The 15,980-nt window shown below is 39.0% G+C and overlaps 1 protein-coding gene across 2 annotated transcripts in view; it reads left to right on the plus strand.

Moving 5' to 3' along the window:
- Positions 1-915: 915 nt before the first annotated feature.
- Positions 916-15,980, plus strand: part of FRK (fyn related Src family tyrosine kinase) — a 97,727-nt gene continuing 82,662 nt past the window's right edge. Inside the window, exon 1 of one of the 2 annotated variants that reach the window (XM_057527501.1) lies at positions 916-1,878. In XM_057527501.1, coding sequence (XP_057383484.1) covers positions 1,508-1,878 — 371 coding nt within the window. In that variant the 5' untranslated portion in view covers positions 916-1,507. The remainder of the gene's footprint in view (positions 1,879-15,980) is intronic. The other variant, XM_007190731.2, reaches the window with a different exon arrangement.

Genomic DNA, 15,980 nt, shown 5'->3' on the forward strand with positions numbered 1-15,980 from the left:
CATTTAGAGAAATTGTTTTTAAGAGAGCAACTTTGTAATAAAGGCCTTATACAAAAAGAAGTGACACATCATAAACAAGTCTGCAGTGTACTCTACTAGTGAAAATGGTCTTGTGTTGACCCACCTATACTTACTGCCTAGGTGTTCTTGGGATCCAGGGCACCCATTTGTGAGACAGCTGCCCTGAACTAGGGGAAGTAGATCAAAACTCACTGCCTATCGCAATGGCTGCCCTGATGTCGGCTTCATTAGTTCCTGAGCTCCTGCCAACGAAGTTAGCAAGAACTAGTGCAGACCTGGAGTCAAAGTTGAATAGAAGGAGCTTCCACAGCAGCTCACATGCAGCCCTCCTACTCTTTCTCTCTGCTGGTCACCTAGTCTGTGTGTGTGTGTGTGTGTGTGTGTGTGTGTGTGTGTGTGTGTGTGTGTGTGTGTGTGTGTGTGTGTGTTTCTGAAGGATGGGAAATTACATGTCTTTGTGGGAAAATGCAGTGTTTCGGTTTCTCACCATTTTAGTCAGCTGCTCTTGTATTTTTCCAGACTGTAAATGTATTTTGAGGCTATTAAAATCTATTCACAGTGATTAAAAAAAAGGTAGGAACTCAGTGGCTCTTTCCCAATTGCCCTTTGTCCAGTAACAAATACCTAAACACTTTAATTTTCCATTTTATTTCCCTTAGTGGTGGCAAAACTATCCTACTCGTCCTTATGGAAGAAAAATATCTCTGCCTTTAATTTCTGTGCTGGTAGCATAGCAGGACAAAATGCTCCCTGGGCTAGCCCGTCTGTCCAGGAGCATGGATTTTGACAGCTGCTCTTAAGAGTTTGGCTCCCTGGTGAGGGCGCTAGTCTCTCTTGGGTGTGGGAGAAGGGAGAGGTAGAGAGGCCGGGAATCCCATTTAGATCACAGACACAAAAGAACCAGGAAGTAAGAAGAAATTATTACAGTCTGTTCCCAGCTCAGGATGTTAAAGGCAGTAGCCTGGGCCGGTTGGTTATTCATTGGCATAAAAGAAAGAGCCGTGGGGGTCAGGACTGGTCAAACCACAGAGACACACCTGACGCGGGAGAGAGCTGCTGGCAAAGGTAAGAGGTGGAGATCTTACCTGGAGTTCATCTCTTTCGCTTGGTAACTTTTTCTTGGGACGAGAGGCAAGAGGACTCTTTTCTGTTCTCAGACGTTTGTCTTAAGTAAAGCCCTCTCAAATTTATTTTTGTGGTGGGATTCCTAAGCAGACAAGAAGAAAAGTCACTCTCCCACCGAGCAGCTGCCCAGCTCCCACCCGGTTTTTCTCTGGGGCAGCAGCTACGGCCACAGAGAGCAAGCCGGTGAGTCTCTCCAAGCGGGTCCGCCGGACTGCTGTGAACCAGGGGCTTGGTACACGCTCCCCAAACCTGGAGGACTGGTGCTGATTTCAGAGTTTCCAGGTGGAGGAAGAGAAAGTGGATCTGCAGAGAGGAAGGGGAGAGGGAGAAGCTCCTCTCCCCCACTGCCCACGGGGGCGCCATGGGTAACATCTGCCTGAGGCTCCGGACGTACCTGGAGCCCTGTCTCCCCTGCTTGTCTCGGGAGGCAGACAAGTCGGTGGTGATTCAGAACCCATGGACTGTCTGCCCCCCCGATCCTCCCCGGCCGTCGTGTCCGGAGCCCGAGAGAAGCCAGGGCCAGTACTTTGTGGCTCTGTTTGATTACCAGGCTCGGACCGCAGAGGACCTGAGCTTCCGCGCGGGCGACAAGCTCCAAGTCTTGGACACGTCCCACGAGGGTTGGTGGCTCGCCAGGCACTTGGAGAAAAGGGCAGATTGCTCCGGCCAGCAGCTGCAGGGCTATATTCCTAATAACTACGTGGCTGAGGACAGGAGCCTCCAGGCAGAGCCGTGAGTAGTACACACATTTTATTTCTCAGCTCTCTGAGGGCGGGTAATGAGGTTTCCTTCTTACCTATCTGCAAACCCACTAATTTTCAAAGAACTGCCTAGAAAGTATAAGGAAGTACTGGCAAGAATCTTCTAATTGAAACACACCTCCCCTGCTAGGTGAGAGTGAAACTGGAAGGTAACTGTTGAAATGACTTCTATTACAGTTTGTATACCCACAGACCCTGGGTGCATTTTCATCAACAAAAATGAATGGTGCATTTAATGCTCTATCTTTTCTTTGGCTGTAAAATAAGTCATGCCTCACTTTAACACAGAACTGCATTTTATTTGCAGGTATATCATAGATCTTCCTTAAACTACACTTGCAAATCTAAAATCCAGCTCTCTCTTTTTTTAAACTTTTGGAAGCATCAACTCCAGTTCTGATAGGCACACACAGGGGTAACTAATGTAGAAGGTCACATTTAGAAGATGCTACATTTTCCCAGTGAAATTATAACTGGATATTTTTCTTTGAGTCCCAGGTATGGAGTTATGCTACCCAAATTATGATATTTTTTGGGTTTTATTATGATTAGAAACTAGCCAGCTACAGATGTTTAGGAAGTTTTAACAAGAAAAATAATGACATTATTTCTCCAGAGAAGGAGATTAAGACTTTACCCTGATATTTGAATAAATCCTATGAGTTATAGTGGAACCAAGGAAGAAAATTTTATGTACTTATGCACATATCCATCCGTCCATCCATCCATCCATGCAAGTGTCAGGTGGAGTAGTGGCATGGGGGGGGAAGGGGCAAGGTTATGCTAGTGGTAGTTGAATGTAAAGTAGATAAAGCAAGGTCTTGACAATGGATACTTGGGGTCTGGTGTGTTGAGAAGCAGGCGCAGACTGCTACTTGCCCTAAACTTCTTGCTGCCTGGTTCCAGTGAAACCTAAGACTGGGAATGTCTCTCAGGACTCATTTTATAGAGCGGGTCCTTAGTAGAGGAACCTCTGGGGATTCACTCATTTTCTCATGTGTTTTTTCTTTTGATGTGAGCTGCAGCATCCCTTACTGGCCCGGGGAATAAAACTGTAGGAAGAGCCATGGTGCATTGTTGCTGCTTTCCAAACTCAAAGTCAAATACAAAAGGGAGTTGGGGGGCTTTTGAGATTCTTTCCAACGCCAAGGGCCTATAAATGTTAGGAAGCGTCTTATTTTACACCTAGATAGAAATGAACTGAAATCTAGAATTTTGACAAATGGAATCGTTCAATTCTCAAATGAGAAAATCACCTGTATGAACATTTATTTCTGTGATAATCTATACGAAATATCCTTGCTTATTCATTGAATGCTTAATTATGTGCATTTATGATATGATTTTCACTACTACATGATTTCCATGTAAGGTATGGTATTATGTATGTTTTATATTCAGTGTAACATATACTATTAAATTAATGCTGTAATATTAATACTAGTGCCTTGAATTCATAATCTACTAGTCTTGGATATTTTCAATTCATTTAACTGCTTAGGGCCTCCGTTTCCTCATCTGTAAGGTCTCTGGGGTCTTCTAGCGCTCTAGATTCCTTGATTATCTGGGAACATGACTTCTTATGTTTCAAGTGTAGTGGTTCAACTACATTCATACCTGACAGAACAGCAAATGCTGAAGAGAGCAAGTAAATTAATACAAGACAAGCAATTCAAAAGAGATAATGTTTTGGGTAACAGATCAAGCACAGCACCCTTACTTATTTAGATTCTTTTTGCCTACCAAAGACAAAATAAGACAACTAAAGTATTGTGGATATTTTTTCATTCTCAGGGGCTGTCTGTAGCCAAGAATACTCTTTTCCCTCTGTATATAACTCCTGACCTTTCCTCTTGGAATTTGTTCTCAGCAATGTTCCCCTGTGTCGCTACCATCTGGTGTCTCTGTGGTGGGCTTTTCTTGGGATCTTCGCATCCACTGGGATAAAAACTTGTTGCGCAGGTGCTGCTGTTCTGCCTCCTGGTCAGCATGAGCAACTTGTTTCCTTTTAAGTGTACACCATGGCTTTCACCCGTGAACCCAGGTTGCTAATGAGGTTTCTTGCCACCAAATGGCGAAATTGCTTCAATACTTTTAGTGCAGGTGGCTGTAACCTCTAGAATTTCACCCCATTTCAAGTAGAAGCAGTTTTAACTTAGTCTTCTAAGTGACGGTGTCCAAATGACCCATAGTGCCTTAATACCCAGGGAATTATTAAAAAAAAACTTCTTTTAATAACTTTCTTATATGAGTTTTCAAACTTGTACTTCATTTTTTTCCTTATGAATACTATGAAAGTTAACGTTTATTTTACAATGAGCTCAGTATACAGTATTAAGTAAAGATTATTGTTTATATTCACATGTGTGAGATGAGAGGCAATGGGAAACCAATGAAAGTTGAGTCATCTAGTTCCTTATTAGACTAGTTTAGTGAATGTATTTTAGTGTTCATCTGTTAATGTCTTTATTCTTGACTTACATTAATAAGAACACAGTGCAAATACTTTTGGAGTTATTAGTGGCAGGGCAAATCAGATAAGTTTCAGTGTTTGGTTTCTTTTTTTTTTTTAAGTTAATTTTTAATAATCTCCCAAATAGTTTTTTTCTTTTTAATTTATTTTATTATTTATTTATTTTTGGCTGTGCTGGGTCTTCGTTTCCGTGCGAGGGCTTTCTCCAGTGGCGGTGAGCGGGGGCCACTCTTCATCGCGGTGTGCGGGCCTCTCACTGTCGCGGCCTCTCCTGTTGCAGAGCACAGGCTCCAGACGCGCAAGCTCAGCAGTTGTGTCTCACGGGCCCAGTTGCTCCGCGGCATGTGGGATCCTCCCAGACCAGGGCTCGAACCCGTGTCCCCTGCATTAGCAGGCAGACTCTCAACCACTGCGCCACCAGGGAAACCCTGGTTTGTTTCTTTGTTTCTTTTAACACTAGGAAGTAAAGATGTTAAAAAAAAGAACTAGACTATTATTAAAAGATAAAGCAATTTTATAATTGACTATTAAATTCCACCTAGAAATGCTTTACCTTTTCTGAATATTTTACATTAAGTGATATAATAAACCCATTCTTAATGATTTATTTTGTTTCTAGGAAGAATAATTGTTTTATCTTCAATTTGAACTCCTAGATCCTTTCATAGATGAGTGTTTTCCTTCCACATCTTCAACATGGAATCCCTCAAAAATCTTACTCTTAGGCTCTGATCACTCAATACTCTCTGTACACTTTTTAAATTCATAGTGTTTTTAGAGATATAGTTAAAGTTCACCCAAAAAATAATGGTATGGAAATTACATACGAATCATAGAGCCAAGAGCAATGGCTTTAAATTGCATTGTTTTTATTATTAAAAAAATTCAAGTAATGCAATATGTTGATGAAAAGCAAAATGATCAGCAGTTGTATAATTTACACAAAGCGTCATTCATCTACAAAGAGTTTAAAGGTGTTTGTCTAATTGTTTAAGTGTGCTTTATGCTAAATTGCTCTAGGCTCAGAATTACTTTGTGAAAAGATTTTCCTACTCCTCTTATTGCCATGTAAAGGTAGATTATTTCCAATTCCTCTCCTATTCACCATTTTATGGGCTGCCTTGAAAAAGATCTCAAGAATAAATATTTGTAACTTGTAAGTTTGTTGTTAGTTTATGCTTACGGGATAAAAGTGTTAGAATTTTATGAAGTTTGAAGGTAATGGAATTTCTCTCCATTTGTTTAGGGAATGTTTTCCTAATCGTGGGCCTCTTTAATGTGTCAGACTAGAGTGCTGTCAAGATTTTATCTAATTTAAAGTCATTGCCATTGTCTGGCTTGAAGAGAGTAGCATGGAGAAATAAAGTAGTATATGCTCAGAAAGAGAATTCTTTTATACCAGCATGTAAAAATACAATTGCAACTTTACTATTTGGTGATTTGAATACTGTTGAATTTAATAATTATCTAATACAAGTTGTACACAGTGTTCCTAGTCATCTTCAGCCTAGATGTCAGTGGATTTCTTTCTGTGCTGGGACATAAAGCCTGCTTTTGAATCTTAAAGATAGAGGAACAAGGTGGTTTAAAAATCAAAATTATTATTAATAAAGAAAGAAAGAAAGAAAAAGGCATCAGAACATTCACAAACCAGTCTAACATATCTACTTGAGTAGATATGAGTAGTTTAAATCACTAGAAAATAGTGAGTAGTTTAAATCACTAGAAAATCACCTATCGGCAAGCAGTCCCATAAATATTCTTTTTTTTTTTTTTTAAGATTTTTTTTGATGTGGACCATTTTTAAAGTCTTTATTGAATTTGTTACAATATTGTTTCTGTTTTATGTTTTGGTTTTTTGGCCGCGAGGCATGTGGGATCTTAGCTCCCTGACCAGGGATCAAACCCGCACCCCCTGCATTGGAAGACGAAGTCTTAACCACTGGACCCGGGAAGTCCCTCCTATAAATATTCTTAATCCAGATCATTTATTTCTTTTTCTTTGTGCTAGTTTTCAGGGAAGACTAAATGCATATATGTAGAAATTGAAAACAATACATTTTCAGTTTCTTTCCTCTAAGACAAAGTATACTTAGATCTATAGTTTAAGAAACTAAAAAAGACATTTATGTATATAAGTTAAATGCATTATAAAAATATATATGGCTGTTTATCAAATTAAATGTTTTGGATAATCCCAAGATAAGAATTTTAAGGCAAATAATTTAAATCAACAAAAGCATATTTATATACCGAGATTGATTAGAAAACTCTATTGTTAAATGACTGCATTATAGAATTATAGATGAATTATGAATTCATCTATAGAATTATGATGTAGTCTTCTTTCTTTATCCTTTGATATAAAATAACAATATGACAAACAGGTTGCTAAAATAATTTGTAAAAAATTACATTTCAGGTATAATGTTATATGATTTTTTATATTAATATAACTGTACTACATTTATGTTTATATAACTGTTTATCTCAGTTATTTAATGCATTTTTATATACATTGTCACCATTTTTAAGAAAAATGATAATTAACTGCTAAATTAAATACATTTTATAAGAACAATGGCAAAATCACAGAAGTGAGGGAAAGAGGAACCAACTGAACTTAATTAAAGTCACAGTTAAAGTATAAGTGTAATTAATAACAGTTTAAAATAGTTGATTAATAGAAGTAAAACTTGATTACATGCATTTCAAAATACCTTTGAGAAGCAATTAAGTGCCATAGTATGGAGTCATTAAAATAAGTCAGGAGTCATTCTTAATCTTTTCTAGGAAAATTGATAATACTCTGGAAATTTCAACTGCAATATGCCATTCAGAACCACTCTCTCTTAATAAAAACATTGATTATATTTTTCTTTTCAGGTTTTTAACAAATTACTAGTAGTGGAAAAAATTTTGTGAGTGAAATAAACTCACATAAACTACTTTGCTTCAGTCCTAAAGATTAGAACCTAAATTCCAACTTGATTGAATTCATTCTTTGAAAAAAAAAGAAAGATTCTATTGGTTTGTTTTTTCAAATTGGTTTGTTTTTGTTCAAGTGAATTTATTGAAATGTTTGGTTTGTCTCTGTAGATATATCCTAGTGTTAACTTTTTCAAGCATTTCACCAAACTGACATCTAAGTATACACAACCTTCTATATAGTAAAGTAGGACTGTTGTTAAGCAACTGTCCTGTGTACTAGGTCTTGAGGGTCCCCAAAGAAAAACAAACAAGACTTTGCCTCAGTTAACTGTCTGGTTTTCAGCTCAGAAAACTCCCTTTGTATTTTCCAACTGCCAATACCACAGTGAGAATCTATATGGTAAATAAAAATCAAATAAATTTTTGGGTTTTTCTGGTGGATATTTTAACTAGGTCCAAACGTTAGTGGTACAGAGTTTTGACTGAGGTATAATGCTGGTCGCCCTTTTTGATCTGCCCTGTGGTGTGCTTAAAAACACAGACTATGGGCCCCAAAGATCTGAATTTGAATCTGGCTCTGTCATAACTTAGCTGTGTGACCTTGAGCAATTTATATTAAATAGGAATAAAAATGACCCCTATCTCATAGGATCGATATGTGGCATAAATGTGATTATTTGTGCAGAAAGCATGCACCATAGAGAACCTGACCATAGTAAGGGTTTGAGAAATGTTATCTGTTATTTAGCTGGGCAATTCTTCCTTCACCTCTGCCTAAATATATAATATTTTGCGCACCTCCACTCCAGCCTCAGCTCACAATATTTTCTCCCTATAACAGCACTCACATGCCGAGCGTCTTTACATCTTTCTTCCATACTTTCCTTCACTTGCAGTCTTGGGCTTCTTATAGGAGTGGGCTCTTCTCCTGCTTGCCAACTCTCCCTCCTCTTCTTTTTCTGACCAACTCTCGTTCATCCTTCAGGTCTCAGTGTCTATTCCTCTCTCCCTGAAGCCTTTCCTGACATTCTAGACTACATTAGGTCTTCCTGCTCAGAGCCTTTAGCATCATTTGTCATTATTCTCATTTATTTTCTGTAAGACTTGTAAGCTCTGGATGGGGAGGGGGGAAGAGGAGCTATTGCCATGGGCTCTGGAGCTTAGTGTGGTGCCTGTGCCTAATAAACACTCACAAATGTTGGTTGAGTAAATGAATAATTAAATGATGATCGCTTATCTACCAATCTCAGGTCTTTTAAAAAGCAGCTGTCAGAGCCACCTCTTTTCTTCAACTTTTCCTCTCTGAGTTGCTTTTTTACCTACCAGGAAAATCTACTGAGTTTCCTTGTTAAAGGCATTAGGCCGTTTTGCATTCTTTTCTCAGTGAATTGTTCATGCTTCAATTTCTGGTTGGACTCATAGTCATAATAGTATAATTTACAGGCTCCTAGAAATTAGTGGCTTTAATCTGTCCCTAGGGGAGAAATACTAAGGGTGTCACAGACTGATTTGTATATTCTTTGTAGTGTGGAATGAATATCAAGCCAGGAACTGATTGTGAATCTCACTGAAGTGATATCTAAAAATGACATATGTACACGGTAAACTATACTGTGGTTAATTTAAAGTAAAGGAATCATTGGCCTGAGCTTTTAATGGACAGAAAACCAAAACCCAGTTTGCAAAATTAATGTTGTGGGGCCAGAGTTGTAATTTCAGTTTTTATGGTGAGCAGACATAATTTCAAACTATTATGTATATGAAATATTTTTCAGTTTGTGCATGCTGAAAGTTTGACTCTTTTACTGAATATTAGTAGATTTTCACTGTTACATTCTAAAACATTACCAAACAGAATAATTACATGTTCTTTTCACTAGTTTTCTTACTGATTAGCTGCTAATTTCTCTGCAGCATTCTCTGACTTCCATTTTTAATGGGAGTTCTTAGCACTGGAAAGATTGGGCCAGTTTTTCTGGGGAAGGTAGTTATGCAGATTAATAGCAGCTTGAATAACATTTCAGACCTCCTGATGGCTATTTTCTTGGGACTGCAACTCTAGCAGTTTATGTGAATGTTTCTTTGAAGATTAACGTAACAGAAGAATTTTGCTAAAATGCATAGATGCAAACATAGAACATGTGATCTGTATTACCCAACTTCTTGCTTGTTTGGCTAATTTCAGGTACTACACTAGACTATCCCTTCTGTAGTATCATTTTTTTCTACAAAGTTTTTCAGTTAGATATTTTTTTCCTATTTAAAAATTGAATTGATTTTAGTGTTAGCTTCTTTAATTGTTTTATTCATGCTTTCGTTTTTATTGATAGGACATCTTTTATACTGCCTTTAAATCCAGACTAAATTTCTCAATTAGAGGTTTTTTTCCATTAATTTTGTGCCTTCTTAAGGGTAAAATGAGAATGCAATTCAAGAAATAGTATTACTGAGAACTTTTGAACTTTTTATTAGGTTGTTAATTTGAAAGGCATTTAGAATCTTATTTCAAAATAAGTATTACCACTAACACAAATGTTGCATAGCACGTTGGCAGCATGATTTGGATGACTCAGAAGAATTCTATATAGTTCCAATGAAAGGCCAGTAATTCAACAGATTTAAGTCACTCTAATGCTGTTCCAATATCACATATACTTTTAGCCATTTCTGACAATCAGTTATGACATACCAAGATTCCCATTACAGGAAGGACATTATTGCAGTCCCCAGAATTGTGCTGCTTGCAAAGTCACTGCCAGGAAGTCATCTTGGAAGGGTGCCTGTGTCATTTCTGTGAAGTAGGACTCAGGACACTTTCTCCAAAATCTTTTCAGCATTTCTAGTCATTGAAGAAGATACAGTCTATGGGATTCATGTACCCATTCAATAAACTTTTTGTCTATATTTACTATGTTAAAGGCACTGTTTTTGAGCAATAGGAGACCCCAAATGAATAAGACAATTCTTTTCCTCCACAGAATTTTATAATTTCTGGAGGTAAGACTATTAAACCAAGAATGTATGTCAATGCCTATTAGACAAAGACTACCAGGAACACACCTGTAGTAGTTTATTGTTCATTTCAGGGGAGGAGAACACACACCATGGACAACAGTGGAGCATCTCAGTAAGAGTGTGTTAGGACACATTACAGGATTTGGGGTTGTGACTCTGGGGAGAGTTGAAGGAAGCAAGACTTTGCTCTGGATTGATTGCTGTCAGGAAGTGAGGGTAACTGTATGATTGTGTATTTTAATTAATCTTATTGAGAAAGAGGGAAGACTAGATCAAGATTACAGCTATAATTGGTAAAGAAACAGCAGTCACTTATATTAGTTAAGATAGGGGGATGCTTGGTTATTTTTGCTGTTGGACGATGTCCAGTCTTTTGTGAGTGTTCAGATATGATTAAGAGTGATCGATCTTGATTGACCTTCAAGATGGCGGAGGAGTAAGACGTGGAGATCACCTTCCTCCCCACAAATACATCAAAAATACACCTACATGTGGAACAACTCCTACAGAACACCTACTGAACGCTGGCAGAAGACCTCAGACCTCCCAAAACGCAAGAAACTCTCCACGTACCTGGGTAGGGCAAAAGAAAAAAGGAAAAACAGAGACAAAAGAATAGGGACGGGACATGCACCTCTAGGAGGGAGCTGTGAAGGAGGAAAGGTTTCCACACACTAGAAGACCCTTCGCGGGTGGAGACTGCGGGTGGCGGGTGGGGGGAGCTTCGAAGCCATGGAGGAGAGCGCAGACATGGGTATGGAGGGCAAAGCGGAGAGATTCCCGCACAAAGGATTGGTGCCGACCAGCACTCACCAGCCCGAGAGGCTTGTCTGCTCACCCGCCGAGACAGGCGGGGGCTGGGAGCTGAGGCTCGGGCTTCGGGCGGATCCCAGGGAGAGGACTGGGGTTGGCGGCGTGAACACAGCCTGAAGGGGGCTAGTGCACCACGGCTAGCCAGGAGGGAGTCCGGGAAAAAGTCTGGACCTGCCTAAGAGGCAAGAGACCATTGTTTCAGGGTGCGCGAGGAGAGGAGATTCAGAACACTGCCTAAACGAGCTTCAGAAATGAGCGCAAGCCACGGCTATCAGTGCGGACACCAGAGACGGGCATGAAACACTAAGGCTGTTGCTGGAGCCACCAAGAAGCCTGTGTGCAAGCACAGGTCACTATCCACACCTCCCCTCCCGGGAGCCTGTGCAGCCCGCCACTGCCATATTCCCGTGATCCAGGGACAACTTGCCCGGGAGAACACACGGTGTGCCTCAGCCTGCTGCAACTTCTCACTGGCCTCTGCCGCTGCAGGCTTACCCCGCATTCCATACCACTCCCTCCCCCCAGCCTCAGTGAGGCAGAGCCCCCTAATCAGCCACTCCTTTAACTGCCTCTGTCTGGGCAAAGAACAGACGCCAGAGGGTGACCTACACGCAGAGGCGGGGCCAAATCCAAAGCTGAACCCCAGGAGCTGTGTGAACAAAGAAGAGAAAGGGAAATCTCTCCCAGCAGCCTCAGGACCAGCAGATTAAATCTCCACAATCAACTTGATGTACCCTGCATCTGTGGAATACCTGTCTATGAATAGACAACGAATCATCCCAATATTGAGGCGGTGGACTTTGGGAGCAACTGTAGACTTGGGGTTTGCTATATGCAACTGACTAGTTTCTGATCTTTATGTTTATCTTAGTATAGTTTTTAGTGCTTGTTGTCGTTGGTGGATTTGTTTATTGGTTTGGTTGCTCTCTCTCTTTTTTTTTTTTTTACTTAAAAAATTTTTTTTATTTTAATAACTTTATTTATTTTATTTATTCTATTATTTTTTCTTTCTTTCTTTTTTTTCTCCCTTTTCTTCTGAGCCATGTGGCTGACAGGGTCTTGGTGCTACAGTCAGTTGTCAGGCCTGAGCCTCTGAGGTGGGAGAGCTGAGTTCAGGACATTGGACCACCAGAGACCTCCCAGCCCCATGTAATATCAATCAGCGAGAGCTCTCCCAGAGATCTCCATCTCAATGCTAAGACCCAGCTCCACTCAATGACCAGCAAGCTCTGGTGCTGGATGCCTCATGCCAAACAACTAGCAAGATAGTAACACAACACAACCCATTAGCAGAGAGGCTGCCTAAAATCATACTAAGTTCACAGACACCCCAAAACACACCACCGGATGCAGCCCTGCCTGCAAGAAAGACAAGATCCAGCCCCACCCACCAGAAGACAGGCACCAGTCCCCTCCACCAGGAAGCCTACACAGCCCACTGAACCAACCTTATCCACTGGGGGCAGACAGCAAAAACCATGGGAACTACGAGCCTGCAGCCTGCGAAAAGGAGAACCCAAACATAGTAAGTTAAGCAAAATGAGAAGAGAGAGAAATACACAGCCAGTGAAGGAGCAAAGTAAAAACCCACAGACCAAACAAATGAAGAGGAAATAGGCAGTCTGCCTGAAAAAGAATTCAGAGTAATGATAGTAAAGATGATCCAAAATCTTGGAAATAGAATGGAGAAAATACAAGAAACGTTTAATAAGGACCTAGAAGAACTAAACAGCAAACAAACAATGATGAACAACATAATAAATGAAATTTAAAATTCTCTAGAAGGAATCAATAGCAGAATAACAGAGGCAGAAGAACAGATAACTGACCTGGAAGATAAAATAGTGGAAATAACTACTGCAGAGCAGAATAAAGAAAAAAGAATGAAAACAATTGAGGACAGTCTCAGAGACCTTTGGGATAACATTAAACACACCAACATTCTAATTATAGGGGTCCCAGAAGAAGAAGAGATAAAGAAGGTGACTGAGAAAATTTTTGAGGAGATTATAGTTGAACACTTCCCTAATATGGGAAAGAAAATAGTCAATCAAGTCCAGGAAACACAGAGAGTCCCATACAGGATAAATTCAAGGAGAAACACACCAAGACACATATTAATCGAACTATCAAAAGTTAAATACTAAGAAAAAATATTAAAAGCAGCAAGGAAGAAGCAACAAATAACATACAATGGAATCCCCATAAGGTTAACAGATGATCTTTCAGCAGAAACTCTGCAGGCCAGAAGGGAGTGGCAGGACATGTTTAAAGTGATGAAAGGGAAAAACCTACAACCAACATTACTCTACCCAGCAAGGATCTCATTCAGATTTGACAGAGAAATTAAAACCTTTACAGACAAGCAAAAGCTAAGAGAATTCAGTACCACCAAACCAGCTTGACAACAAATGCTAAAGGAACTCTAGGCAGGAAACACAAGAGAAGGAAAAGACCTACAAAGGCAAACCCAAAACAATTAAGAAAATGGTAATAAGAACATACATATCAATAACTACCTTAAGTGTAAATGGATTAAATGCTCCAACCAAAAGACATAGACTGGCTGAATGGATACAAAAACAAGACCCATATGCTGTCTACAAGAGACCCACTTCAGACCTAGGGACACATACAGACTGAAAGTAAGGGGATGGAAAAAGATATTCCATGCAAATGGAAATCAAAAGAAAGCTGGAGTAGCAAATCTCATATCAGACAAAATACACTTTAAAATAAAGACTATTACAAGAGACAAAGAGAGACACAACATAATGATCAAGGGATCAATCCAAGAAGAAGATACAACAATTGTAAATACTTATGCACCCAACCTAGGAGTACCTGAATACATAAGGCAAATGCTAACCGCCATAAAAGGGAAAATCAACAGTAACATAATAATAGTAGGGGACTTTAACACTCCACTTTCACCAATGGACAGATCATCCAAACTGAAAGTAAATAAGGAAACACAAGCTTTAAATGACACATTAAACAAGATGGACTTAATTGATATTTATAGGACATTCCATCCAAAAACAACAGAATACACTTTCTTCCTAAGTGATCATGGAACATTCTCCAGGATAGATCATATCTTGGGTCACAAATCAAGCCTTGGCAAATTTGAGAAAATTGAAATCGTATCAAGTATCTTTTTGACCACAACGCTATGAGACTAGGTATCAATTACAGGAAAAAAACTGTAAAAAATGCAAACACATGGGGGCTAAACAATATGCTACTAAATAACCAAGAGATCACTGAAGAAATCAAAGAGGAAATCAAAAAATACCTAGAAACAAATGACAATGAAAACACAATGACCCAAAACCTATGGGATGCAGCAAAAGCAGTTCTAAGAGGGAAGTTTATAGCAATACAATCCTACCTCAAGAAACAAGAAAAATCTGAAATAAACAAGCTAACTTCACACCTAAAGCAATGAGAGAAAGAAGAAAAATAAAAAAAAATTTGAAAGTTACCAGAAGGAAAGAAATCATAAAGATCAGATCAGAAATAAATGAAAAAGAAATGAAGAAAATGATAGCAAAGATCAATAAAACTAAAAGCTGGTTCTTTGAAAAGATAAACAAAATTAATAAACAATTAGCCAGACTCATCAAGAAAAGAAGGGAGAAGACTCAAATCAACAGAATTAGAAATGAAAAAGGAGAAGTAAAAACTGACACTGCAGAAATACAAACGATCATGAGGCATTACTACAAGCAACTATATGCCGATAAGATGGACCACCTGGAAGAAATGGACAAATTCTTAGAAAAGCACAACCTTCTGAGACTGAAACAGGAAGAAATAGAAAATATAAACAGACCAATAGCAAGCACTGAAATTGAAACTGTGATTTAAAATCGTCCAAAAAACAAAAGCCCAGGACCAGATGGCTTCACAGGTGAATTCTATCAAACATTAAGGGAAGAGCTAACACCTATCCTTCTCAAACTCTTCCAAAATATTGCAGAGGGAGGAACACACCCAAAATCATTCTACAAGGCCACCATCACCCTGATACCAAAACCAGACAAAGGTGTCACAAAAAAAGAAAACTACAAGCCAATAGCACTGATGAACATAGATGCAAAAATCCTCAACAAAATACTAGCAAACAGAATCCAACAGCTCATTAAAAGGATCCTACACCATGATCAAGTGGGCTTTATCCCAGGAATGCAAGGATTCTTCTATATACACAAATCAATCAATGTGATACACCATATTAACAAATTGAAGGATAAAAACCGTATGAGAATCTCAATAGATGCAGAAAAAGCTTTCAACAAAATTCAACACCCGTTTATGATACAAACCCTCCTGAAAGTAGGCATAGAGGGAATTTACCTCAACATAATAAAGGCCATATATGAGAAACCTATAGCCAACATCATTCTCAATGGTGAAAAACTGAAACCATTTCCACTAAGATCAGGAACAAGACAAGGTTGCCCACTCTCACTGCTATTATTCAACATAGTTTTGGAAGTTTTAGCCACAGCAATCAGAGAAGAAAAAGAAATAAAAGGAATCCAGGTCGGAAAAGAAGCAGTAAAACTGTCTCTGTTTGCAGATGACATTATGCTATACATAGAGAATCCTGAAGATGCTACCAGAAAACTACTAGAGCTAATCAATGAATTTGGTAAAGTAGCAGGATACAAAATTAATGCACAGAAATCTCTTGCATTCCTATACACTAACAATGAAAAATCTGAAAGAGAAATTAAGGAAACACTCCCATTTACCATTGCAAAAAGAATAAAATACCTAGGAATAAACCTACCCAAGGAGACAAAAGACCTGTATGCAGAAAACTATGACAC

Source organism: Balaenoptera acutorostrata, chromosome 14 (assembly GCF_949987535.1).
Source record: "Balaenoptera acutorostrata chromosome 14, mBalAcu1.1, whole genome shotgun sequence".
NCBI lineage: Eukaryota > Metazoa > Chordata > Mammalia > Artiodactyla > Balaenopteridae > Balaenoptera > Balaenoptera acutorostrata.